This window comes from Melopsittacus undulatus, unplaced genomic scaffold (assembly GCF_012275295.1).
Source record: "Melopsittacus undulatus isolate bMelUnd1 unplaced genomic scaffold, bMelUnd1.mat.Z mat_scaffold_205_arrow_ctg1, whole genome shotgun sequence".
Classification (NCBI taxonomy): Eukaryota; Metazoa; Chordata; class Aves; order Psittaciformes; family Psittaculidae; genus Melopsittacus; species Melopsittacus undulatus.
In genome coordinates this window covers 28,426-54,177 of record NW_022994158.1, presented here as the reverse complement: position 1 = coordinate 54,177, position 25,752 = coordinate 28,426, and the positions used below count along the sequence as shown (strand labels likewise).

General features: G+C 55.7%; 1 protein-coding gene across 1 annotated transcript; it reads left to right on the top strand.

The window, feature by feature from the left end:
- Nucleotides 1–291: 291 nt before the first annotated feature.
- On the top strand, nucleotides 292–24,607 carry LOC115945208 (transducin-like enhancer protein 3). The gene is made up of 21 exons (XM_034073928.1): nucleotides 292–556; nucleotides 931–1,079; nucleotides 1,169–1,269; nucleotides 1,361–1,424; nucleotides 2,306–2,350; nucleotides 9,427–9,489; nucleotides 9,883–9,957; nucleotides 14,777–14,981; nucleotides 15,924–15,940; nucleotides 17,893–18,012; nucleotides 18,147–18,197; nucleotides 18,326–18,481; nucleotides 18,571–18,703; nucleotides 19,402–19,583; nucleotides 20,148–20,224; nucleotides 20,307–20,556; nucleotides 20,679–20,926; nucleotides 21,229–21,376; nucleotides 22,480–22,630; nucleotides 23,206–23,282; nucleotides 23,490–24,607. Exons 2-21 carry the CDS (start codon nucleotides 1,056–1,058, stop codon nucleotides 23,595–23,597), a joined length of 2,295 nt encoding a protein of 764 aa, XP_033929819.1. The 5' UTR covers nucleotides 292–556; nucleotides 931–1,055; the 3' UTR covers nucleotides 23,598–24,607.
- Nucleotides 24,608–25,752: the final 1,145 nt, after the last annotated feature.

The window sequence follows — 25,752 nt, the reverse complement described above, 5'->3', positions numbered from 1 at the left end:
CGAACCCCCCCTCCCCGCACAGCGGTGGTACCGGCCCGAGGGGGGGGGGGGAGGCACCGTGAGGGGCGTGGCTTAGGGGAGGGCGCGGCCTCCCAGTGGGCGTGTCCATGGGGGCGTGTCCTCCCTCGCTACACTGTTTCAGACACAAGCTGGTTATTGTGACGTCGCCCCCACCACCACCCAATCAGCGCCCTCCATCCCCCGCCCCACGTGGGTCAGGCGCGTCGCTATTGGCTGATCCGGAAGGGGTTTTGTTCACCCCCCCCTCCCTCCGCTCCCCTCCCCGTTCGCCCGGGCGCTGTGGCGGCGGCGGCGGCCGTACCGCGTGCTCCGGACCGGGACCTGCGGACCCCCCTTCGCCATCGCCCCCCCCGCACCGGCACCGCGATGGGCCCCGCACCGAGGCCCGCACGGCCCTGAACGGCACCGAACGGCACCCCCGGACCGGCAGGGGGGGGGCACCGCTCGCTCTTCGCATGCCCACGGCGGCCGGGACGTCGGATGTGTACGGCCTTCCCCCCCCCTCCTCTCTCCTCCATGGCCGTCGTGCTCCGCCGTTAGTTCCTGGCTTTGCTTCCCCCCCCCCCCCCCCCCCCCCAGCAGGAGCCATCCCCCCATCCCCCCCCTCCCTTTTAACCGATTTTCGCTGTTTTTAGGGTTATTTTTGCCCCGGGGGGGGTCCCTGCTCCGAGCTCCGCGGCCGCGCAGCGCCTCCCCGGCGGCGCGGTGCTTTGCGCGGGGGGGGGGGGGGAACGACGAGACGGACGGAGCCGCTTCCCCCCCTTTCCCTTCCCATTCCCTTCCCTTTCCATTCCCTTCCTATTCCCATTCCCTTCCCTTTCCCTTCCCATTCCCGTTCCCATTCCCATTCCCTTCCCTTCCTTCTCCTCCGCCCCCCGCACGGACTTTCCTCTCCTCTCTTTGTTCCAGTTCTCGGCCTCTCCGGGAGCGCTCCGTGGCCGGCGGGCACCAGCACCGGCACCAGCACCGGCAGCAGCACCGCACATAGCGAGGCTCGGCGCGGAGGGCTCCATTGACCGCGCCCCAGCCCGGCCATGTACCCCCAGGGCCGGCACCCGGTGAGCCTCGTTCCCCCCCGTACCCCGGAACCCTCCCTTACCCCGTTCCCGTTCACCCCCTTCCGGTGCTGAGCTCCCCCCCCCCGCAGGCTCCGCACCAGCCGGGCCAACCGGGCTTCAAATTCACCGTGGCCGAGTCCTGCGACCGGATCAAGGACGAGTTCCAGTTCCTACAGGCCCAGTATCATAGGTAAAGCCCCCCCAAAACCCGTTCCGAGACCCCCCCCGCACCCCACAACCGTCGGGTCTGAACCCCTCTTTGTGCCCCCCCCACCCCGCAGCCTCAAAGTGGAGTATGATAAGCTGGCGAACGAGAAGACCGAAATGCAGCGCCATTACGTTATGGTAAGAGACTTTAATCAGATTTGGGATCAGGCTGGAAATGTCATTAGCTGCCAGCCCAGACGGGCGCTGGGGAGAAGTGGGGGGGGGGGCACCCCATAAACGCCTGCCCGGGACCCCCAGCCCCACATCGGGGGTATCCCCAGCACCACTGGGACCAGTACCGGGGCACTGGAGACATGGGAAGCACCAGTATAAGTTTGCTTTTAACCCCCATTGTGCTGGTGTCTGGAGCCTGGGGTGGGGAGCAGCGGCTTCGGGGTTGAGGGGGTTATGGGGGGGTCCGGGTTATGCCCCCCTGCTTTGCTGTATCCCCTCCTTTGCACCCCCTTCCTCTTTGCTGCACCCCTCTTGCAGCCCCCGAGCATCTGGTATGGGGGGGATTTAGGGCACCCCAGACCCCCCCCAAGGGGAAATTGTTCCCGTTTTGTAGCCATAAACTCCTCTTTTGCCCCAATTTAGAGCTTGGGGGGCTCAAAGGTGGGAGCCAGCCCCTTGTATTGGGGCCTTGGGGTGTTCCCTTGCAGCGGTGGTGGGGAGCAGACCCCCCTCTTTCCCCCAGTGAGGAGCTGGGGTTCAGGCCAGGACGGGCTGTACCTGTTCTACGGGGCGCCTGCACCCAGCCCTGCTCCTCTTTGTGTGCCCGGAGTAGCTTAGGAGGAGAAACAGGCGGCGAAAGGAGTGTCCTCCTGTGCGAGGCAGCCAGTCACCCCTAAACACGCCTTACTACAAGGTGTAATTGCCTCGGCTACCCAGGCTCCCAGCGCAGTTGTGACTGGGATGCTTTCTGGTAATGGCCTTATGCAAATCCCTTCTGGTAAATGAATTCCAGTTCTTCCTGGCGCTCATATTTTATTTATTGTGTCTTTTTCTTCATCCCCCAGTACTATGAAATGTCCTATGGGTTGAATATTGAGATGCACAAACAGGTGAGTAATCAAAAAGGGGGATCTGGGGTGGATGGAGGCATGGATTGAGGGATGGATTGAGCCCTTGTTGCCCTTTTCTTCACCTAACTCAGGCCTTGATGGCCCTAAATGGGGAATGAGTGTGGAATTGGGGGCTGTGGGATCTCACACCCAGCAGGTTCTGCGAGCTGCAGGTTCCTGGTGGGGTTTCCTTTGCCAGGATTCGGGAATAGCAGAGGTTTTGAGCAGTGTGTTTATGGGGAGAGGTGGGAAGAGCCTTTCCTTGAGGTCGGTACCTGGAATAGCGTGTTCCAGGGCTCGGGAATACTGTGATCTGTGTCTCCCTCGGTGTCTGTTGTTGATGTAACGCGCCTGCTTCTAAGGTCATACCTCCGATACTCACTGTGCCATAGCGTGAGACTTAGAAGGGAATGCTCTGCAGGATAGCGATAGGAACGGTGTGTTGCTCAATGGATTTGTCTCTGCATCTGGAAAGTGAAGCAATGCTCAGGGTGGTTTTCTCAGCCTCCTCTAATGTGTAACCTGCCCGAAGGGAAAAAATAGAGAGGGCCGGAGCAGAATGTGGTGTGCTCCCTTGATAAGATTATAGTTAAAGAGCCTAAAGGCTGGGCACATGATGGTAAAACTTAAAGGAATAAAGTTATTATTGAGATTAGGCCTGATTATTTGTGCTGCTGCTGCTTACTGGTTTTAGAAGGAGTTCTAATTAAGACCTTAAGGCAGATAGAAGTTGACATCAACTTTGCCGAGCCCCATCCAGCTCCAGTGTGGTTTTGCTTTGGAGCAGCATCTTCCTTCCAAGTCGGAAGGTGTCGGGAGGCAGCTGATGAATTCCAAGCAGCATCTCTGGGATTTGGCCTCTTCTCCTCTTTCCCTTCAGCTCCTTGGGATGGAGTCACAGGGTAACAAAAATAATTACTGCTTAGTCCTCAGGTTTTGAGGAGTATCATGTTCCATGCGGATAATCCCGACTGCTTTCTCTTCCTTCCTCCTGCCTGGATGAAGGTGTCCTTGATCCACAGGCACCAGGATCCTGTCCCAGCCTGGGAGAACCTCGGGCACCGTTTGCCTTGGTGCTCAGCAATGCTTCTGAACGCAGGATTATGGCCTCTGTCCCTGTTTTGCCCAGAGGGATGTGGATCCTGTGGGAATGCTGGAGTACCGGCTGGCTCAGGAGAGGGAATGCCTCTTATGGACTGCCTGGTTGAGCAGCAAACACTGGAATAATGCAGCAAGATACTGAGCTGCTCCTGGTGGAAGCTTTGGAAGCCCTGGATGCTTCCGGAGATGCGTGTGATGGGAACCCCAAACCAGAGAGGGTCAGGGCTGGGCAATGAGAGCCCAGCAGAGATCCTGGCTCCATTGGTGTGTGGTGGAGCCATCCACCATCCACCCCGTCTGTGGTGTGACCACATAGTGTGGTGCTTGGTGAGGCCAAGGGTCCCTGCCTGGTTTCAGAGGGTAATGAGGAGCCTTGGGATGCCCAGGGGCAGTTTTCCATAGGGATGGTGCAGGCAGAGCTGCACGGTGGTGGTTCCCATGCCGATAAATCCCTGCTGGATGATTCCGGTGCCGAGCATCCCTGTGTTGTTCCCAGTGACACATGCTGTGTGCTGGGCTGATGGGGGAAGCTTGGAGAGGTGAAGCTGCCTTGTTAGTTAATGACAGCAGCGTGCATGGTGCTGCAGGGAAACAAAGCATCCCGAGCTGCTTCCATGCGGAAACAGGGTGAGAGGGATGGAGATGGGAATGCTGGGGTGGGTTCATCCCACCCCCCCATTGGAAACAGCATTCCCAGAGCATGGTCCTGCCTGGTTGAGGGTGGCTGGTCCTGAACAAACAAGTTTATCCGCTGACCTGTTTAGTGGTTGACTTGTGTTTATCTGCACACAATCGAGTCGACTCAAGTGCCTGAATTATTCATGCGGTGTCCTGCCCTCCAGACTTGACTGCTTGTGATTACATCTGCTCGAGACAAACAGTGATGGATACTTCATCTTTAAGCAAAAGGGGATTGTCTGTCTGTGGGCTTATATAACAGATTATCTCTTCTGCGCTGAATATTAAGTGCGTGCATATGTGGCCGCGTGTGGTTTCTCCTTCTTCCCTTTCTTCTTGTTTTGGTTCTTGTTAAGGGAAAAATGCAGCTTCATAAACAACTCCATATGAAAGGAAATATTTAGGAAGTGACTCCTGCTTTGTTGCATGGAACGCGGTGAGTGGCTCCTCGGAGCAGCCTTCCTGCTGCATGGACTGTGCTGAGCCCTCAGCTTGCTCTGCAGTGTTCCCTTTGAACCTCAGCAAAACCCCCTTTTTCCTGGAGTTTTCCTCATTGTTCCACATGGAACTTTCATCCCTGTGTTGTTTTTGCCCAGTTCTCTATGGATAACCTCTGGATGCAGTTGGAGTTATGATTCCAAGTTGGTTCAGTGTAGGGAAGTGGGACACATCCCTCTCCTCGGTGCTGTTGGGTTTTGATGGCTGAGAACCCTCCACATGAGCACTTTGTGTTTCAAAGCACTTAATGCTTGGAACAAACCTAAACCCTCCTGACACTTGCAGGGAAACACGGAGCTGCTTCCTTGGTTTCCAGAATATTCCAAGAACACAATATCCTTTCTCTCAGTCTCATTAGTGAGGAGTGCCAGGTAATAATTTGCTAACTACTCGAGAAGCCAAGTCATTTGTTCGTGTGATGCTACAGGTCTCCTAAGGTAGCAGGCAAGAGCTGTCAGCCAGCTTAAGCCCTCCCTCCCCTTGGCTTTGTGAGCAGCTTTTGGGGTGCTGGGTGGGTTTTGGGGGGTCCCAAGCGAGCTCTATCCCCCCCAGGAGCTGGTGCTAATTCTGTAATGAGGGGTTGGGGCCCTCCCCTCCATATCCCCCCCTGAATTTAATTCTCATCAGTGAAGCTCTCCACTTTGCTAATAACGATAGCAGCCACAAATAGCTTTCAACATGCCATTGACAGCCTGGTTGGAGAGAGCACTTGAAATAGTGGTAGACAGCTGAAAGTACCCATAATTGTGCGCCGGAGTGAGAACCACACTGCTCAAGGGCCTTATTTTCATGTGCTTAAAGAGACAATATCCTGGTTTCAACAAATGCTTCTGGTGCTTCACCGGTGGTGTGATTTACTCCTTGCCTTCCTCCGCCTGTATCGGACACCCTCTGCCTGTGCTGGGGGGTTGAAGGAGGGTTGTGGTGGTCCAGAACCATCACTGGGGGGTGTGTGTGAGGGACCGGTTGTTCTGGAGCTGGGGGCTCGTGGTGGGTGCTTCTGCTTGGGGGATGATGCTGGTGCTGCATCCCTGCATCCCATGGACCATCGGTAGCCCCATTGCTCTGGGGGTTCAGGCTTGCAGTGGGAAGTCTATGGTGTGGTTTTCCAGAGGAGGAAGGTGCAATGAGTGATGCTGCATGTTCAGCCTCATCTCCAGCCTTCATCCCACTGGAACCAAGGGCAGGCTGGAGTCTGCTCTGGTGTGGCCCAAGATCTTTGCTGAGGCTGCACCAGAGGGGTCTGGTCCAGTGTTCTGGGTTACAAACCACATAGGTTTGAGGAGGATGTGAGTTGGATGCAGGGCACAGTGAGCATCCCTGCTGCAGGCACCACACCGGGTGCAGCTCCCTGTGCCCCTCACCGTGGCTCAGGGCCTCGGGTGCTCTGTAGGCTGCTCCTTTCAGCCCCACTCACATAGCCTATGAGTGACAGGGTTATTTTAAGCTTGCTCCTGCCCTGTCCAGGTGTATGGATGAGGGCTGTGGGCACAACCAGCCTCCAGCTATTTATCACCATGTCCTGCTCTCGCCTCCTGTCCTCAGTGCTTTGGGTGCTGGTTGCAGCTCGGGTGACAGCACTTGCAGCCTGGGGCTGTGCAGCCTGGCTCTGATTTATAACCACTGCAAATGCTTGCTCTGATTTCCATGCTCCAGAACTCTGCCTTAGAAGTGTTTCTTGCCCAGGAGAGGGTTGGATTCCTGCTGGGGGGGGGGATTAGTTGGGATTTCAGCTTCTTCTGTCCCTTTGTAACAAGTGATGGGGAGCTGCTGTCAGCATCCTGCATCCAGCATCACAAGAGGGACATGGGGATGCTGCGAGGGCTGGAGCATCCCTGCTCTGGAGCCAGGCTGGGAGAGCTGGACTGGGGCAGCCTGGACAAGAGAAGGGGAGACCTGAGAGCAGCTCCAGTGCCTAAAGGGGCTGCAGGAAAGCTGGAGAGGGGCTTGGGACAAGGGATGTAGGGACAGGCCAAGGGAATGGCTTGAACCTGCCCAAGAGAGGGGAGACTGAGCTGAGCTCTGAGGCAGAAGCTGTTCCCTGGGAGGGTGCTGAGGCGCTGGCACAGGGTGCCCAGAGAAGCTGTGGCTGCCCCATCCCTGGCAGTGCTCAAGGCCAGGTTGGACACAGGGGCTTGGAGCAGCTGCTCCAGTGGAAGGGGTTGGAGCTGGAGGAGCTTTAAGGTCCCTTCCAACCCAAACCAGTCCATGGTTCTCTGATCCTGCTGCTCACATTGAGCATCCCAGGAGGTTCCCATTGGGGTGCCCTGTGCACCCCCCCAGTCTCACCCATGGCTCATTTGCAGCCCCTGTCTGGTCTCGGTGATGGTCCAGTGAAGATGCAGGGCGCAGGAGGGGATGCAGGGATGCAGAGGCTGGGATTGCCATGGCAACCTGCGGCCGGGAACTGAGGTTTTCCTTGGCAGGAGCAGCTCGGGGGGGCCCGGGGGGCTGCAGTGCTCAGGGCGAGGTGATGAATGAGCCCTGTCATGGGGTAGGTGCCGGCCATGAAGCCCTCCCCTGTTCCCAGTGCACTGGAGGATCCCCTTTCGCTCCCCATTAAACTTTTAATGGGGACAACTGGAGTTTAATTTGCTGGGGAATGGGAAAAGTGGAAGTGAACAAATATTGAAAGGTGATGGAATCTGCTGTTAACAGGAAACCTCATGGTTGTAAACATAACATTTTGGACATCCAATATCTCCTCGCTCACTGAATCCCACGTGGGGAAGTCTCTCTTTTCACAGAGCACAAAGTTTCCCTTCAAATCCCTATTGGAATCCAGGGCAGACATGGATGTGAATGTGGATTTGGCTGTTTGGATGTGCTGGGGACAGCTCAACACCCTCCTCCCTCAGCCTGTTGGGATGCTGCTGGGTGTTCCTACACTGCTCCTGCTGTTTGCACCTCGGATAAGGATGGAACTGGTTCTAGGACCTGGGGCATGGCAGGAAGGAGCTCAGAGGAGCATCGCACTGGGCGCTTGTCGCATCCACAATCCCATAGGCTTCATCTGGAGGAATGAATATTTAATGGCACTGCAGTCTATGTATAATCTGATCGATGCCTCGGTGCCAAAAAGGCCTTTCAAGAGGTTTACCTATCGCTCAGCAGCGCCTGATGTGAGCCCCAGCCGCTTATCAGGGCTGCTTTGAGGTGGAGCGGCTGTGCCAGGGTGGTTGGTGGCTCACATAGTGCCAAACAGCTCCTGCACCGTGTGCCTGGGCCTGGTTTATGTGGCTGTTATCTCCCAGCCTGGTTCCACCGGTGCCGGAGCCGTTCCCGCAGGCAGGAGCATCCCGGTGGTTGGGTCCCTGCTAATCCCAATGGCTGCAGAGCCTGAATCCCAACCCCAACCACTTCCCGATGCCTGCTCCTCACTGCGGTGCTGTCCCCTGCCCTCTGCAAGGGCTAAGAAAAGCATCAGGTGTAACCCAATCACCGGCTGCCTGTGGGAAAACCATGGCCAGAAATATCCCTGTTCCCTTGGAGCCGGTGATCCCATGCGGGGGTGCTGTGGGTCCATGGGCACCGGTGCCCGTGGGGTCTCTATAGGGTGGTTCTCTCTATGGGGCGAGCCTAAGCTGGGGGAGATCAGGGCATCCTCTTGCTTATGGGCACCATAGGGCGCGTTGGTTGTGCTTAGGTTGGTGTGGTGGTAAGATCCATGTGCCCAGCTTCTCAAAGCCGGGGTTGAGGCTCTGCTGGTTCTTTCCCCCCCAAACACCGATGTTTGGGTGTTATTCCATAATGAGAACCCCTCTATGTGTCAGCTCCCCATTGGGGCTGCTGTGGGGCACATCCTGGGATGCTGTGGGGCACATCCTGGGATGCAGTGGGGCTGGGGGCAGATGGATGCGGTGCTTGGGGGGTGTCAGCAGCAGGACATGGTGAATCACTGGTGTGCCCGGTAACAGCCTCCATGGGGCAGGAATCTCCGGGTGTTTGATCCCATGCCAGGGCTCAGCTCCGGCCATTGTTGTGGTGCTGGATGCATGCGCCTGCTCCGGCCCTGTTTGCCTTGGATCTGGTGCTGTTTTCACAGCTGCCGCGGCCGGAGCAGCCGCCGTTAACTCTTGGGATGCGGGAAGCTCCATAGGGAACAAGGGGTGGGATGGTAGCTCCAGGGAAGCGCTATTCCCACTGGATGGAGATGGAGGAGCTGCGGTTGTGCTCCATGGGTTAGTGGTGTGGCCGATGGGTGTCAATGGGTATGGGCTGAGTTTCCTGATTGGGATGTAGGGATGGAGATTGGAACCTGAAGGGGTTTGGTTTGGCATGGGCAGAGTCGGTACCCATTGCCCTCGCTGTGGGCTCAGCACCAGTTCCATGGGTGCTGTGCACTTGCTGGGGCTGCTCCTGAAGGAATTCAGTGTCCATGATGAGTGCTGGGAATGGATGGCGAGGAGCTGATCCTGGTGGGATGTGGGGCAGTGATTCCATGATCCAGCCCTTTGGAATGCAGAGGCTGCTTTGTGTGTGCGGAGCCGTGTTAGGTCCTGGATCCATTTCCTGGGGCCAGGAAGGTCCAGGCTGTGGTGACACTGCTGGGGATGCCCCGTGGCAATGGGAAAGGGATCAAAGCATCCCATGAGGGGAATGGGGTCAGAGCATCCCTGGTATGGGGCCACAGAGGGTGCACAGAGGAGGTTTCATTGCCTCTTTTGGGACCTGCTGCTTCCTCCTGTGTGGCCGGGACGGGATGGGGATGCAGGGGCTGGGGCTGGGGAGCCTCACGTGGCTGTGGGACCCCCTCGGTGCTGACTCCGACTGTTTCTTCTTCCTCTTTCTCTTTCCAGACAGAAATTGCTAAGAGACTGAACACGATTTTAGCCCAGATCATGCCTTTTCTGTCACAAGAGGTAAGGATGCTCCCACAGCCCACGTGGGGATGCTGCTCATGGGGGTCCCCAGCAAGGCAGTGCTTGGGGGGTCCTATACGGAGGCACAGACCCGCTCCCAAACCCATATTCTGGGGGTGCTCCATGAGAAATGGGGGTCAGATCTTGCATGTGTATTGCAAACCCTTGGGTAGGGAGAGCAGGACCCTGAGAGGGGCTTTGTTGTGCCAGTCTGAGCCTGTGGGGCACAGAAGGCTGTGAGGGGCTGCTCTGACACCCTGTGATCTATGGGGCTATAGAAACCCTATAGAAAACACAGGCCCAGAACAGGGGGTGACCATCGGTGTGGGGTTGTACCCGGTGCCCCCCTGGCCGGCTGTTGACCCAGCTGTGCACCTCTGTCTGTACCCGCAGCACCAACAGCAAGTCGCACAGGCTGTTGAGCGTGCCAAGCAAGTGACAATGACGGAGTTGAATGCTATCATCGGGGTACGTGGACTTCCCAATCTGCCTCTCACCGTGTGTATACCCCTTTTATTCCTATCATTTACCATAAGCAGAGGCAATCCTGCGCTCAGGCGGGTGAAAGGGCAGCTCACGGCATCCCCCCATCCCACTGCAGCCCCCAAACACCAAAACTCCCCCCAAACACCAAAACTCCCCCAGTTTGGCATCAACGGAGATGGGGAATCCCCATCCCTGGGTGTTAATGCAGCCCTGGGACCCCCACCAGCCAAATTCCATGTTCTCCATGGGGTTGGGGAGCGGAGCCCTCCCGGCCCCCCTGAGCCCAGGCATGTCTCTGTGTGGGCTGTTGATGTGCAATGTGCTGTAATCTTGATGGAGTTGTTGTTGTTCCATGCACTGATTTACCCCCTCCCTTCTTACCGGGCTCTTCCTCACAGATTTGGGGTGGGTTTTATCCCCTTAAACAGTGTTTGTTGTCTCCCTCATTGATGCGATGGCCTCAGTCCTGCAGTGAACCTGCTCCCTGCCTTCAGGTGCTTGTGTTCCAGGAAACACTGATACTTCATTTCCTTTCCTTGCCCTTCTCTCTTAAGCCACAGGATCCTGTGATTCTCTGCACTTATTGCTTTTACATAAGATTCATCTAGTTGTATGGGCAGCATCGGGTGCAGAATCCAGCTCTGGGCCCCTGCACCCTTGGGGTTGAGGAAAGCTTTGCCTTTCCCTTATGGTGGGGCTTTGGGATTAGGGTGTCTGTGCATGGGGCAAGCATCACTGTGCTGCTGCCTGCATCCCCCCAGCGAGGGGATGCTGCTGTGATGAGCTGTAAGTCACAGCCAGGAGCCCAGAGCTACAGCAGATATTGGAATTCAATTAAGGTGAATGAGCAGGGCCCGTGACCCCCATTTCCAAGGTAATTGCTTCCTTGGATCAGAGCGAGTGTCATCCCCATCATTAAGCACCCAGCCATTCGATCCTTTGCCTGATGAACTTCCCGCAGGCAGGAGTTATGGGGAGAGCCAGGGCAGATGGGATTCCTCCCTTGGTGCATGCAGCAGGTTATTGTGTCCCATAGGAAGGCAGTGCTGGAGCAGGGGGGATGTGGCTCTGCTGTGTCCCCTCCATGCCCTATAGCATGGAGCTGGGGCTGCCCCATCCCTGGCAGTGCTCAAGGCCAGGTTGGACACAGGGGCTTGGAGCAAGCTGATCTAATGGAAGGGGTCCCTGGGTTGGAGCTGGATCAGCTTTAAGGTCCCTTCCAACCAATACCATTCCATGGTTCTATTTATACCCCCCCCACATCTTGGTGCAGGTGCTGCAAAGGGAATCGACACCAAATCCCTCGAACCTCTCTTGTTTTGCCCCTTTTGAGGTCAAGAACCGTTAATGTTATGCATCTAGGCCATTGTCTCAGAGCTCCTCTGCTTCAGGCTCCTGTGAAATTGAGCCCTTGATTTGCTTATAGCTCTGGAAATGATTAGACTACTTTACTAAATTTAACGCAAGTGCTGAACTTAAGTGGTGAACCATTAAATCGGTTAACAAAGGCATGAAGCATGATGTACATAATCCAATTAAAACCACTCGAGATATTCCTCCCCAGCCTTCCTCACCCATTGTAACCTCTTCATATCTTCACCCTACCTGGTTGGCACCTGCTGAGGGACCCCAGGAGGAAAACATCCCTGTGAGCATCCATCTCCATCTCCCTCCTCCTGCCTGGCCCACAGTGGGATGCAGTCATGGAATGGTTTGGGTTGGAAGGGATCTGAAGGCTGCAGTTCCCATCCCCTGCCATGGACAGGGACTTTCATTGGAGCAGGGTACTTTGTAGCACCAGGCAATGAGGGGTTTCAGCCTGGTTTGGGGTCCTGCTGGCATAGGAGAGCCCCTATGCAGCATCCTCAGTGGGTCTCAATGGGCACACTGTGGAGGTGTTGGAAGGGTCCCTGACCTGGGAATGCTGCCCCACTCCTTGCATGTGTGTGATTCCATTGAGCAGGACCCTGCTTTGTCCCTGCCCTTGGCTGAGCCATGGGGCACCCATCCCTTGTGCAGGAAGGTTTTGGGTGGTGAAGTTTTCCTTTCCCAGGGATGGGAATAAGGGGCAGGGAGGGATGAGTGGGTTTTCCAGCAGAGAAGATGCCGACCAAGCAGCATCACTGAGGAGCTTCACTGCATCCCTCTGTGGAGTCCCAGATGGGTTTTATCCCCCTCCGTGGAGTCTCCAGGATGTGATTCCCAACGGATGTGCATCGACCTCTCCTGGGCTGACATACGGATACGGAATGCCACTGTTGGGATGCGATCTTTGCTACCCTATGGAGCTATGGGCAGCCCAGCACCGGATGGAGGGATGAGGCTTCAAACCAGAGCTGCTCGGCGAGGAGACTTCCCATTCCCACATGGATTCTGCTCACCGGTTCCTGCCTGCCAAAGGGGAGATAAACACCTTTAACTGCTCTTTTGGGCCACGATGGATGTTGTGTCTTGTGTCTTCACTTCCATGCCCCGTGCTGAGCGGGGCTGCTCATCGACCCCTTGGATCTATTTGCTGGCAGCTTAAAAACGAGGAAGAAATGGGTTATTTCCTGCTGTGCTGGAGGGTGAGGATGCTTCCTGCTTCCCTGCTCGTGGTGGAGCTGTGCTGTCTCCTGGGTCACTGCCTTGGCATGGCCCCATCCGCATCCATGGGCTGGAGTGTTGCTGCCTGCACCCATCACATCATTCCCACTTCTGGGCTCCTGCTGCTGCAGGGGATGCTTGTCCCGGCCTGGAATGCGTTTGCACTGCAGATGTTTCTGCTCCCTATGGAAGCTGGAGATTGCTATGGATAAAGGATGGGATCTCAGTGTGTTCCAGCCCTATGAGGACGGGCACTGCTGGAAAGCTTGCAGGAGAGGAGTGTACAATGCTGGAACCCCATCCGGAGCTGTTCCCAGGGTGATGCTCTCATGTAGCAGCCAGCCCTGCCCCTGGCTTAAATGGGTGGAAACCACAGGAAACTGGGACTGTAAAGAGCCTCATTGATTTCAGCAGGAGCTGAGGTTTGGTTCTTCTCGCTTTGGTGATGGAGGGATTGATCTTGGCACACGTGCATGGCCAGGAACCAAGGGCACCACTTCCCCATCCCAGCCAGCGAGGTCTCCTTGCATGCGCTGGTGTGAGGACACCTCCGATGGGATCCTGAGGATGCTTCCCCTCCTCTGTGGATGGAGGAGTCCAACAGGAACCAAAGAGCTGCTTCCTGAGGAGGAAATGGTTTATGCTTCTCCTATAACAGCGCTGCGGAGGCCCCATTGCCTTCTCCATTTGGCTTCTGCCCCATACAGACCCCTGCGCTGCCCAGAAGAACCTGTGCTTGGGATAATGCAGCTCCTCTGCCTGGCTTCTGGGCACTGGGGGGGCTGCTGGTGTGTTGGGGGGTCCAGCCTTGCTTGAGGACACCAGGGAAGCTTTCTGAGTGTCAAATGGGATTCATTGCTCACGTTAAACCCCTCTTGGTGCTTTCCCACTGTGTTTTATGGGCTGTATTGCAGTGGTTTGCGCTGTTGGGGTCACCCCTCATTTGGGGCACCCGGGTGCATCCCTTTGCAGCGCTAGGGAAGATGTGCTGGAAGCTTCCTTAATGGAAGCGTTGGGAATGGAGGGCCCTGCATGTCTGGGAGCTGTTCTGGTGTATTCCTGCTGCTGTGCTTTGGGCTGAGCCATGCTATGATGGTGTGGCTACAGCCCTGTGCTCCCTGGCTATGGGGCTGGACCAAGCCCCTTCAAACCTCCCAGGTTTTATGGGATCACCAACTGGTTTGGGTTGGAAGGGACCTTAAAGCTCATCCAGTTCCACAGGCAGTTCCAACATGAGGTTGCTACAAACCCTGTCCAATCTGGCCTTGAATTCCAAGCACTTTCCTTCCATCCGTGCCCCTTGGTTTGCCCCAAGCAGGGATGTGGGTCCGTGGTGTGTTCTGTCCATGGGATCCGCCTCCCTGCACAGCCTGGCTGGCTAGAAAGCTCCTTGCTCCAGTGGCCACTTCCACTGTATTCAGTGGCACCAGGGAGGGGGAAACCCTGATCAGGATGGTTGCTGGTGCAGGCAGGAGGGTTGGAAACCAGCACCAGCACTGGGATGCTCCAGTCTGGATTGGTGGGGATGCAGCTGCAGGGATGCTGGCCTGGGGCTCTGTCAGTCACACTAACAAGGGGAGGACATTGATTGATAGCATCTCCCATCTCAGCTTGTTTCCTTCCCATGTGTGTTTGAACCAGGAGCACAAGGGATGTGCTGTGTTTCCTTCCCTCTCCCCAAAGCTGTGGTTCAGGTTTCTTCCAGCTAGGACTGAGCAGGCCATTCCCATGGCTTGGATGTGTGTGTGCTGGGATACCTGGGGCTCCTGGCTGTCCCCATCCTGGCTGGGCTGAGGGCTGGGAAGGGGAGGATGCACCCATTGCAGTAGGGTGCAGGATGGGGCCGGTTTTCATCTCGCCATTGAGTACTTGATGTTCCCCTCTCTGATCTGGTCTGGGAGCTGGCACCGCAGCCTGAGCCACTTTATGCCTATGGGTATGGGGTTCTTTCCACTACTGAAGAGCAGAGCGAGCCTTGTCTGCAGTGATGGTGTGAATTACCCTGCATTACCCATGGCCCCAGTCTGGCCCAGGCACTGGTGCCACCCAGCAGTGTCCTCGGTGTCTGTGGCAGGGATCACCCCCATCCCTCCTGCTAACGGGGCTTCTCCTTCCAGGCACCAAGTCCATCACCGGGATGCCCCTTCCCATGGCTCAATGCCTGACCCCCCCATCCCACTGCCCCTATCCCGGCTCACTGGTGCTCTCATTGCAGCAGCAGCAGCTCCAGGCCCAGCACCTCTCCCACGCCGCCCATGGGCCCCCGGTCCAGCTCCCACCTCATCCATCGGGGCTCCAGCCGCCGGGAATCCCACCGGTGACCGGCAGCAGCTCGGGGCTGCTGGCTCTCGGTGCCCTGGGCAGCCAGGCTCACCTCGCCGTCAAGGATGAGAAGAACCACCATGACCTGGACCATAGAGGTGAATGAGGGGAAGCAGGGGGGGTCTGCTCTTAGCTTGGCCCAGGTGATGCTCAGTTGTTGAATCAGCCTCAGTGCCAAGGGAGGTGCTGCTGCTGTTGGGGGGTCATGGAATCTGGGGATGGTTTGGGTTGGAAGGGACCTTAAAGCTCATCCAGGTCCAACTTTCCTCACTTGCCCCTAAGTCAGCACACAGGCTTGAGCTCTCACAGGCTTTGAGGGAGTCTTGCTGCAAATCCTGCATCCCCATTCAGCCATGCCTTAATGGCACCGCAGCCTTCCTCCTCCTCTCCATCACTGTCAGAGACCTTTGATGGTCTGGAAATCATATAGCAGTATAATCTATATTATTAATATAAGGTGACCTAGCAATGTTCACTGCAGACTTGCTGTTTTTCATTGTTGTTAGTGATAAGGCAGTCTTTTAGAGCAGAAAATGGTGCATGAGGTCAGTTGCATGTTGAAGTGTGTGCAGTGTTGAAGGTGCTCCTCCAATATCCCTCTGCCCATTAACCCATGAAGATCTAACATCCTTCCCCTTACTATACCTTAATACACCCCTTTTCAGGGCAGTTACCCAATGGCTCCTGAAGCTGTGGGGCTCTTTGCTGGTAGATTTGGGGTGCTTTTCCTCCCCATGAAAGCCAGTGAGAAGAAAACTTGATCCAATTCCATTCATTTTCCCAGGGAGAATGGGGCTGTTTGTGGACAGAGGAATGGCTGAACCCCAACTAACCCACAGCAACAAAAAGGAAGGGTCAGGGGATGGGAATGTGGAAGCAAAGCCAAAGAGAGACCAGACAGGAGTTGAGTTAAGGCAGGAGACTGCAACCAGGAGCCTCTGGGGTTGTTTTTCTAGTCTAAGACTTATCCTAACTCGCTTTATTTCTGTGCCTTCTCTTTTGGCTGCGACCTCGCCTCCGACTCCGGCCTCTTCTCAAAGAGCGAGACTCAAGTGCAGTAAGTCCCATTTCCTCCTGGTTTTCCTCCCTTCCTGGTGCCTGTGGGGCTTTGTTTTCCCCATTGTTCAGCAGGGCTCATGGCCCTGAGCTCAGCGATGCCTTTGCCCCACACCCCTTGAATTCAATAGGACTAAAATGGCAAGAAACCCTCTTAGCCCTAGTGGCATCACTGCCAGCCTGGTTATGGGATTTGGTTTAAACCTTTCTGATTGCCACAGAGCTCGGAGCTCTGGTTTCAGTTGCCTAAGCCCCGTGAATGAGCGCAGTCAAGTCCTTGGGCGATTAGGAAAGCTATTTTATTCCTGATCACTCCTCTATTATCTTGGGTCATCTAATCTGCTGGGATGGGTTTGGCTATTACGCTGTGTTAAGTAGGACTTGGAAGGTCAAGCAGTTAACTAACCAGCTAAATAACCGTGGTGGAGGGCAGCGGCACCGCCAGCACTGTTGTCAGTGTGTGCTGTCCCTTGTGGCCTGGTGCTCATAGTGCCAATGGGGTTATCTGGGGCTCCGTGGGGCTGGGGTTGGGTGCTGGGGATGCTCTCCCCATGGATAGGCTGCACCCGACCCACACAATGCTCCCATCTCGGGATGAAGCCGGTAGGACAAAGCCTGGCTGAGCTGCGGCTTTGATTCCTGCCATTGATTCCTGCAGTGATTCCTCCCATTGCCAAGCCCACAAATGGGTCTTTTGAGAGCTGGGGGCGGATGGGAGGAGAAGTGCTCTTGAAGGGGGGAGAGGGGAATGGGGCATCATTAACCTGCTCCATCAGCGGGGATGGGAAGCTTCCCGATCCATAAAGTAAACGGTATTCCCGGCGGAGGTTTAATGTGCACCATAATCAGAGTTAGTCATTCATATTTTCCTAGCCTTGCCTGTGCAATAAAGAATATTTAGCTGCCTGGCAGCAATCCAGGGCAGGCTGAATGGATCGATGCCTCTAAATGCTTGACATGATTCCCTGGTAGCTGCGAGGGTTTTCAGCATGACTGCCCGAGAAGAAAGCCCTCGGTGTTATCCAAAGCTGCTTATTGGGTACCGAGGAGGAACATGAACTGCTTTAGTTCTTCCTTTCAGCCGGGGAAGAAAGGCAGCAGAGGGGCTGAAGGGACCTCTCTGCTTAGCAGGGGTGGTAGGGGCTGCGGCGAGACGTGGGGTGATGCTGGGGTGTCTGGTGCATGGGATGCGGGGATGGATGCTCTGTAGGTGGTTTGGGGCTGCCGTGTTTGATCCCGGTGTGCCAGGGGCTTTCCTTGGAATGATGGCACATCCTGGGCTTTGTTCACTTGGAGTGAGTGTAGGAAACCTTCCTCCCCCCCGGCTCTGCTGCTCATGGGATGTGGATCTTTCCAGGCTGGATGCGCTTTGCTCCTCTAATGAATGGCAGGGATGAGGCTCCCCAGCTCTGCTCTGTGGGTGCCAGGGCTGGGATGGAGCTTTGGTGATCCCCACAGGAGGCAGAGGATGGTGGAGATGGGGCTGGTTTAGGGGAGTGCAGCTTTCCCCCTCAGTGCATCCATCAGTGGATCCCAGGAGCTGCTGCAATCACAGGCAGCTTCCTGCCTTTTTAAACAGCAACAACAAGCTCCTCCCTTTCTTTCATGGAATCATGGAATGGTTTGTGTTGGAAGGGACCTTAAAGCTCATCCAAATCCAGCCCCTGCCATGGGCAGGGATGCTTCCACTAGTGCAGCTTGCTCCAAGCCCCATCCAACCTGCCCTTTTCCTGCTCTGCTTTTGCAGTAGATAGGCTCAGGAGCAGCCTTGCTGAAGCAGAGCATCCACATGAGCTCCAAGTGATGCTCTTTGGTAGTGACCAGGCTGTCCCCTGCTCCCTGGCATGGTGGCTGGGGCAGAGCCGGCCGAGAGCTCTTTGTGGCACATCCTAAGCTGCTCCTTGTGAGGTCCCGTTCCTATTCCCACCTCAAAAGCTGTCTCTATCCCTGCAGAATAACTCCGTGTCCCCCTCGGAGAGCCTGAGAGCCAGCGAGAAGCATCGGAGCTCCACCGACTACAGCATCGACTCCAAGAAGCGGAAAGCAGAGGAGAAGGACAGCATGAGCCGATATGTGAGTGGCAGGGATGGGCTGGAGCACCCAGTGGCATGAGGCTTTGGGCTGGATAAAGCGGGTTTGGGGGTTATTTCCCTAATGGGGTGTGTGTGGGCTGTGTTGTGCAGGGTGTAACTCACGTTGTGTTTCAGGACAGCGATGGTGACAAGAGCGATGACCTGGTGGTGGATGTCTCCAACGAGGTGAGCCATGGGGGCACTGGGGTCTGCTGCTCTCCCCACTGCACAATGGGGAGCCCCTCCAGCACCAGCCCAGTTCCTGGCTGATGATGGAGCCGGAGGGGGTGCCAATGCTTCCTCTTCTCTCCCAGGACCCTGCCACCCCCCGGGTCAGCCCAGCCCATTCCCCCCCGGAGAACGGCATAGACAAAGCCCGTGGGCTCAAGAAGGGGGATGCACCCAACAGCCCAGCCTCGGTGGCCTCCTCCAGCAGCACTCCCTCCTCCAAGACCAAGGACCTGGGCCACGTACGTCCTTGGCTGTGCCGGGGGGGCCGGGATGCGGGTGCTGGTGCCTGCGCCTCATCCCTCCTGGTTCTCATCCTGTCTCCATCCAGAATGACAAATCATCGACGCCCGGGCTCAAGTCCAACACTCCGACCCCAAGGAATGATGCTCCGACCCCAGGGACGAGCAGCACACCAGGGCTGCGGCCCATGCCTGGCAAACCGACCGGCATGGACCCTCTGGGTGGGTACCAGACCCCTCTGCTATTGGCACAGCTTCACCCATGTCCTCCACTGGGTGCACAGTGGCTTTGGTGGGGGTGTTCAGGCTTATCTGGGACCTAATTCGGGTGCCAGCAGCTCAAGTGGTCCTTATGCCACAGGAAGGAGATGCAGTTGTTGCATTGTCTTCTCTGGGGTGTCTGGGTTTGGATGCTGGGGGACTCCAGGGTTATCAAGGACCTAACTGAGGTCTGGATGTGGTGCAGACAACTCATAGAATCATAGAATAGTTCGGGTTGGAAAGGAGCTTAAGATTGTCTAGTGCCATGGGCAGGGACCCCTCACACTAAACCATATCACCCAAGGCTTCATCCAACCTGGCCTTGAATACTGCCAGGGATGGAGCATTCACAACCTCCCTGGGCAACCCATTCCAGTGCCTCAGCACCCTAACAGTAAAGAATTCCTTCCTTATATCCAATCTAAACCTCTGCTGTTTAAGTTTGAACCCATTACCCTTGTCCTATCACTACAGTCCCTAATGAATAGTCCCTCCCCAGCATCCCTGTAGGCCCCGTTCAGATATGGGAAGGCTGCTATGGATCCTGGAAGGCTGCTATGTGTTCCCTATGCCAGAGGGGGATGAGGAGGGAGTCCCACCCATTACTCCCTATGTGCTGATGTGCTCCATGCCCTGACCCTGTCCCCATCCCTGCACAGCCTCAGCGCTCCGGACACCCATCTCCATCGCGGGCTCCTATGCAGCTCCCTTTGCCATGATGGGACACCACGAGATGAACGGGTCGCTCACCAGCCCCGGTGCCTATGCGGGGCTCCATAACATCCCCCCGCAGATGAGTGCTGCGGCCGCCGCCGCCGCTGCCTATGGCCGGTCACCAATGGTGAGCTTTGGAGCCGTACGTAGCACTTTTAGCTCCTTTTCTGCTCCTGGGGGGTGTGGGGAGGGGATGGAAGGGGGTGGGATGGGGGGGGGTCTCCCCTTTGTCACCTGGGAAACTGGGGTTCCTCACTGCCTGCATCCTGGGTTTGACCAAAGGATGCTGGGATCTGGGTGCCTGTGCCACTGCATTGGGTTTACCCTTCCCACCCATGCATGCAGAGTACCCACTGAGCAGTGCCTTCTATTGTGATGTGTTTTAAGGCAAAACAAGAAGGAAGATGCTGCCATTAACGCAGGGGTTGGGGGGCTTGGGAACTGCAGCATGCCCCATGCTGGTCCTTGCAGACCCCACACCTTTGGTTCTCTGTGCAATCTGTGCCAGTGCCTCAGCACCCTCACAATCCCCAATCCTTCCCCTTTATGCCAAGGGAAAAACAGCAGACAAGGGAAAAGGGGGGGGAGCCACTGAGGGTCCCCACACCAACCTGGGCTTGTGGGGAAGGGGGGAACTATTTGGGTACCCATCTCGTGTGCATCCTCACCCACACCTGTGTGCCCTTGGCAGGTTGGCTTTGACCCACATCCACCCATGAGAGCCCCGGGGCTGCCCTCGAGCCTGGCGTCCATCCCTGGAGGGAAGCCGTAAGCATCTCCTGGTCTTATGCATGGGGAGGGGGGATTCACTGCTCATTGTGCTCACCCCCCTGCTTTGCTCTCCCCATAGAGCCTACTCCTTCCACGTGAGCGCGGATGGGCAGATGCAGCCCGTGCCCTTTCCCCACGATGCTCTGGCGGGTCCCGGCATCCCACGGCACGCGCGGCAGATCAACACACTGAGCCACGGTGAGGTGGTGTGTGCCGTCACCATCAGCAACCCCACCAGGCACGTCTACACCGGCGGCAAGGGCTGCGTGAAGATCTGGGACATCAGCCAGCCGGGCAGCAAGAGCCCCATCTCCCAGCTGGACTGCTTGGTAAGGGCATGGAGCATCCTTCCTGAGCCAGCATCCCATGGTGGGTTGCTTGTGGTACCCAAGCGCATCCTCCCTCCTTCCCCATCCCTAATGTGGTGAATCGTTCTCTGTCCCCCTTCCAGAACAGGGATAACTACATCCGCTCTTGCAAGCTGCTCCCCGACGGCCGCACGCTGATCGTGGGAGGGGAGGCCAGCACCCTCACCATCTGGGACCTGGCATCACCCACGCCACGCATCAAGGCCGAGCTCACCTCCTCTGCCCCCGCCTGTTATGCCCTGGCCATCAGCCCCGATGCCAAAGTCTGCTTCTCCTGCTGCAGTGATGGCAACATTGCCGTCTGGGACCTGCACAACCAGACACTTGTCAGGTGAGCACCAGGGGTTCCTCTGCTCCATCATTGGGGGCTCCTGGCCATGGTTTGGTGTGAGGACCCGGGGTATGGTGACAAGAAAGCTGTTACTAAAGTGTCAGAGCCGTGGAATTGTTTGTATTGGAAGGGACCTTAAAGCTCATCCAGCTTTAAGGGGACCCCTTCAACTGGAGCAGCTGCTCCAAGCCCCTGTGTCCAACCTGGCCTTGAGCACTGCCAGGGATGGGGCAGCCACAGCTCCTCTGGGCACCCTGTGCCAGTGTTCCCCTTGATGACCTGCATTGTTCTGGTGTTTGAAGGCAATTCCAAGGCCACACGGACGGTGCCAGCTGCATAGATATCTCCCATGATGGTACGAAGCTGTGGACGGGGGGGCTGGATAACACAGTGCGCTCCTGGGACCTGCGGGAAGGACGGCAGCTCCAGCAGCACGACTTCACCTCCCAGGTACACACAGGGCAATGTCCTGGTCTCATTGTGCAGCTCCTCATGGAGACCCCCATGGATGGGTTTATCCCCCCACGGATGGGTTTATCCCCCCACGGGTGGGTTTATCCCCCCACGGATGGGTTTATCCCCCCACGGATGGGTTTATCCCCCCACAGATGGGTTTATTCCTCCACGGATGGGTTTATCCCTCCATGGATGGGTTTATCCCTCCGTGGATGGGTTTATTCCTCCATGGATGGGTTTATCCCTCCATGGATGGGTTTATCCCTCCATGGATGGGTTTATCCCCCCACGGATGGGTCTATCCCCCCACGGATGGGTTTATCCCCCCACGGGTGGGTTTATCCCTCCACGGATGGGTTTATTCCTCCATGGATGGGTTTATCCCTCCACGGATGGGTTTATTCCTCCATGGATGGGTTTATCCCTCCACGGATGGGTTTATCCCTCCATGGATGGGTTTATCCCTCCACGGATGGGTTTATCCCTCCACGGATGGGTTTATTCCTCCATGGATGGGTTTATTTCTCCATGGATGGGTTTATTCCTCCATGGATGGGTTTATTTCTCCATGGATGGGTTTATCCCTCCATGGATGGGTTTATTCCTCCATGGATGGGTTTATCCCTCCACGGATGGGTTTATCCCTCCATGGATGGGTTTATCCCTCCACGGATGGGTTTATCCCTCCACGGATGGGTTTATTCCTCCATGGATGGGTTTATCCCTCCGTGGAAGCCAGGGTGGCTGCATGGATGTGGGATGGGGCTTTTCCAGCTGGGAAATGCTCCTCCCAGGCCACTGTTGGTATATGGTTGTCCCCGCTGCTTTAGGTGTAACCCAAGAACATTCATAAGAGCTGGCTCTTGTTTGGGCTCCTCTTTCATCACTTTCCCATCCACAGCAAGACTGTTGCCGTTGGGAAGCAGTGCTTGCCTAGGGATGCCCATAGGCAGTACCTCCTCCTGCAGACCCTCCCAAAGCTCTTTTCCAGAGGGGCTTGTCCCAGTGTGATTGGCATCTCTTCCTGATGGGAACTACTGGGACACTAAGGGGATACAGGCAGAGCTGATGGGTACAACCCTCTCTGTGCCCCACAGATCTTCTCCCTGGGGTACTGCCCGACGGGCGAGTGGCTGGCGGTGGGCATGGAGAGCAGCAATGTGGAGGTGCTGCACCACACGAAACCAGACAAGTACCAACTGCACCTCCATGAGAGCTGTGTCCTCTCCCTCAAGTTCGCCTACTGCGGTAAGAGGCTCCGGCACACATGGCCTTGGTGGTCCTTTGGTGGGGATGGGGTGATGCATGGTGTGGTGATGGGGGGCTGAATGTGGGGGTATCCAGAAGGACCCATTCTGTGGATGGAGATGATCCCCATTAAATGATATCACATCATGGAATCATGGAATGGTTTGGGTTTAAGGGGTGTTAAAGCTCACCCAGCTGCAACAGGGATGCTTTCCACTGGAGCAGCTGCTTCAAGCCCCTGTGTCCAACCTGGCCTTGAGCACTGCCAGGGATGGGGCAGCCACAGCTTCTCTGGGCACCCTGTGCCAGCGCCTCAGCACCTTCATAGTAAAGAATTTCTTCTTCATATCCCATTTAAATCCATCCTCTTTCTCTTCCTGCACATTCCAGTGTAACTGCTGGAATGTTGGAGCACAGAGTGGGGCTGGAGAAAAGAAAACCCTCCAAGTTTTCCAGTTCTCCCCAAAATCTCCCATTTCTGGGGTTGAACATCCAAAAGCCTTTGAGGGCAGGGAGAGATTGGGCTGGGATCTGACTGGAATTCCATCTGCTGACACAGTGTTTCCCATGCACAGGTAAATGGTTTGTGAGTACTGGAAAAGACAACCTGCTCAACGCCTGGAGGACGCCCTACGGAGCAAGCATCTTCCAGGTAGGAGGCTGCTTCCAGGGCATCGGGGTGGGCTCTCAGCATCACTTTGGGTGATGGGAAGGGGGAAACCCTTTTGAGGTGGCCAGTTTGGTACCCAGCGCATGGGATGCGGTAGTACCACCGGCACGGATGCTGCTGGGTGATGCTGCATTGCCTGGTAACCCAAACTGATGGGGTTTCATCCTTTCTCCCCCCTTCTTTTCCCAGTCCAAGGAATCCTCGTCCGTGCTGAGCTGTGACATTTCAGCGGATGACAAGTACATCGTCACGGGCTCTGGTGACAAGAAGGCCACAGTCTACGAGGTCATCTACTAAGGGTGGATTTCCCAGCAGGGCTGGCAGCTCCGGCACCGGCAGGGGCAGGACTCAGCGGCCGGCGGGGGGCTCGGGGGGGCACTGCCATGGGGCAGCCCCACGCTCCGGTCCGGCTCTGCCGCGGGGGCCCCGGCGTTCAATACACCCGGATTTAGTTGGAGGTCTGCGACTATGGCACACATTGAAGCCCGAAAACGGATTTCTTTTTTGGTTTGGTTTTGAGGGTTTTGGGGTTTATTTGGATTCTACTTTTTGGTTCTCTGGTTCTCTCCGTCTGCGCTTTGGTGGCACTATAAAGGACTCCTTTTTTTATTGTGACTTTATCCTCTCGGTTCTTTTTGGTGCATCCTGCATAAGACTTGTGAAAAGTGTAAATACCGGACTAGTAAATAGCATTGGAAGGGTGGGGGACCCCTCCCGGTACACTAGTTGTGTATTTTCGTCTGCTGTAATTGTATTCCACTGATGGTTTTGGTGGTGGCAATTTTATTATTATATATATTTTTTTCTCCTCCTTTCCCCCCCCCATCCCCTTCCATTCCTGGGCCGCATCCATTGGGATGCACCTCGGCCCTGCAGCGCGGATCCAGGCTGAGCAGAGCTGTCCACTGGTGCAAGTTGTTCCTACTGTGGTCCCCGTTGTTGTTCGGTGTGTTAGTGATGGTGGGACGCTGCTGGGACCGCGGGGGACTCGGTCGCATCCTCGGCTACTGACGGGACATCAGCAACACAATCACCTTTGGGTTTTTATATATGGATTTATTCTTATTTTGGGGTTGTTTTTGGGGTTTTTTTCGTCCCCTTCTTTTTGTGCTCGTATGTTTGAAGCAAAGGGGAAGCCCAACGCTGCGGGATCGTCTGCGCAAGCCCTTCTTGGCCTTCGGACGGAAGCAATGAGGAGTGATTTCAAAGAAAGCATAGTAAAAATTCAGCTCAGGGAGCCACGAAAGATAATAGCAACTTCTGTGTTTTGTATTCAAATGAAAGTAAAGAATTAGAATTGATGATAACCTTTAAAATACAGTTTTTTTAAAAGCAAAAGTTTACTAACAAGTAGGGTTTGTGTGTGGTCCAGGGGGGGGAACGGGGCTGGCGCTTTGGTAGGGTCCTGTGGGCTATTCTATGGTCTCGTGTCTCTGGTCTATAGGTTCCCATGAAGCACCCCCGTCCCCCAGGCCTGTGTCTCGGCGTTTTGTACTTAAAGGGTTTAAAAAACACAAAAAGGACAAAAAAAAAGGAGAAATAATGGGAAAAATAAAAGTATTTGTGTAGCAGAAGCGCTCGCCCTCTATTGTAGCATATGGAGAGGATTTTTATACTGCATTTCTATGGATTATTTTTATTTGAATCTGGTCCTAAAGAAGGAATAAGGTTGAGGGGTTAGGGGCGAGCTGCCTGGGTTGGAGATGCGGCAGGAGGAGGAGGGATGGAGGAGGTTGGTACCCAGCTCATTGGGTGCGCACTCAGCATCGCATCCCTCTGAGCTGAGCTGGGGTTGGAAGGAGAGTTCATGGGAGATGTGTTTGGTTTTCCCCCCATGGAAATACGTTTTTAGGGTTGTTTTTGCCCTTTTTCTGTTCTAAAGCATAAGGGGAATGTCCCATGCAAATGGTGTCTGCTCGGTGCGGGTCCTTGGTGCTGTGTTGGCTGTGCAGATGGAGATGGGATGGATCTTGTGCACTAATGACCCAGAGAGGGGGAAAAGTCAGTTCTTTAAAGCTGTGCTTAGGGAAAGTGGTTCTAAGGGTGGTTTGGCTCTGACAATGGCCCTGGTGCCCATGGACCTGTGGTGGTGCTTGGTGAGGGCTCCGGTGATGTGATTTGGGGCTCATGCTTGGTCCTCTGCACCCCTGAGCAGTGATGTGGGTGCATTGGGAAGGGCTGGGGGGGTTGAACTCCCCCAGTTAGCATCCCGCAGGGTCACTGGTTTGCACATTGATGCTTTGTTTGCCCCAAAATAAGGAAAAATGCCCCTAAAAGCTGCAGGAAGTGCATGGACCGGAGGGGGGGAGGGCTCCCGAGGCAGACTTCTCAACTTCACACCAAAGTATGTAGCAGAATCTGTACAGCTGTTAATAACTGCACCTGGTTTTTGTACAAAAAGGGAGAAAAAGAAGAAAAACAAAGAATAAAAAGTCAATGTACTGAAGCTGCA

What these genes read in the sequence shown, in the direction of transcription:
- LOC115945208 (XM_034073928.1), top strand. Translation starts at nt 1,056, where the DNA reads ATGTACCCCCAGGGCCGGCACCCG. An exon ending in CTACAGGCCCAGTATCATAG is followed by an intron (nt 1,270 to 1,360) that starts GTAAAGCCCCCC and finishes CCCACCCCGCAG; the next exon opens with CCTCAAAGTGGAGTATGATA. An exon ending in TCCATCCCTGGAGGGAAGCC is followed by an intron (nt 20,225 to 20,306) that starts GTAAGCATCTCC and finishes CTCTCCCCATAG; the next exon opens with AGCCTACTCCTTCCACGTGA.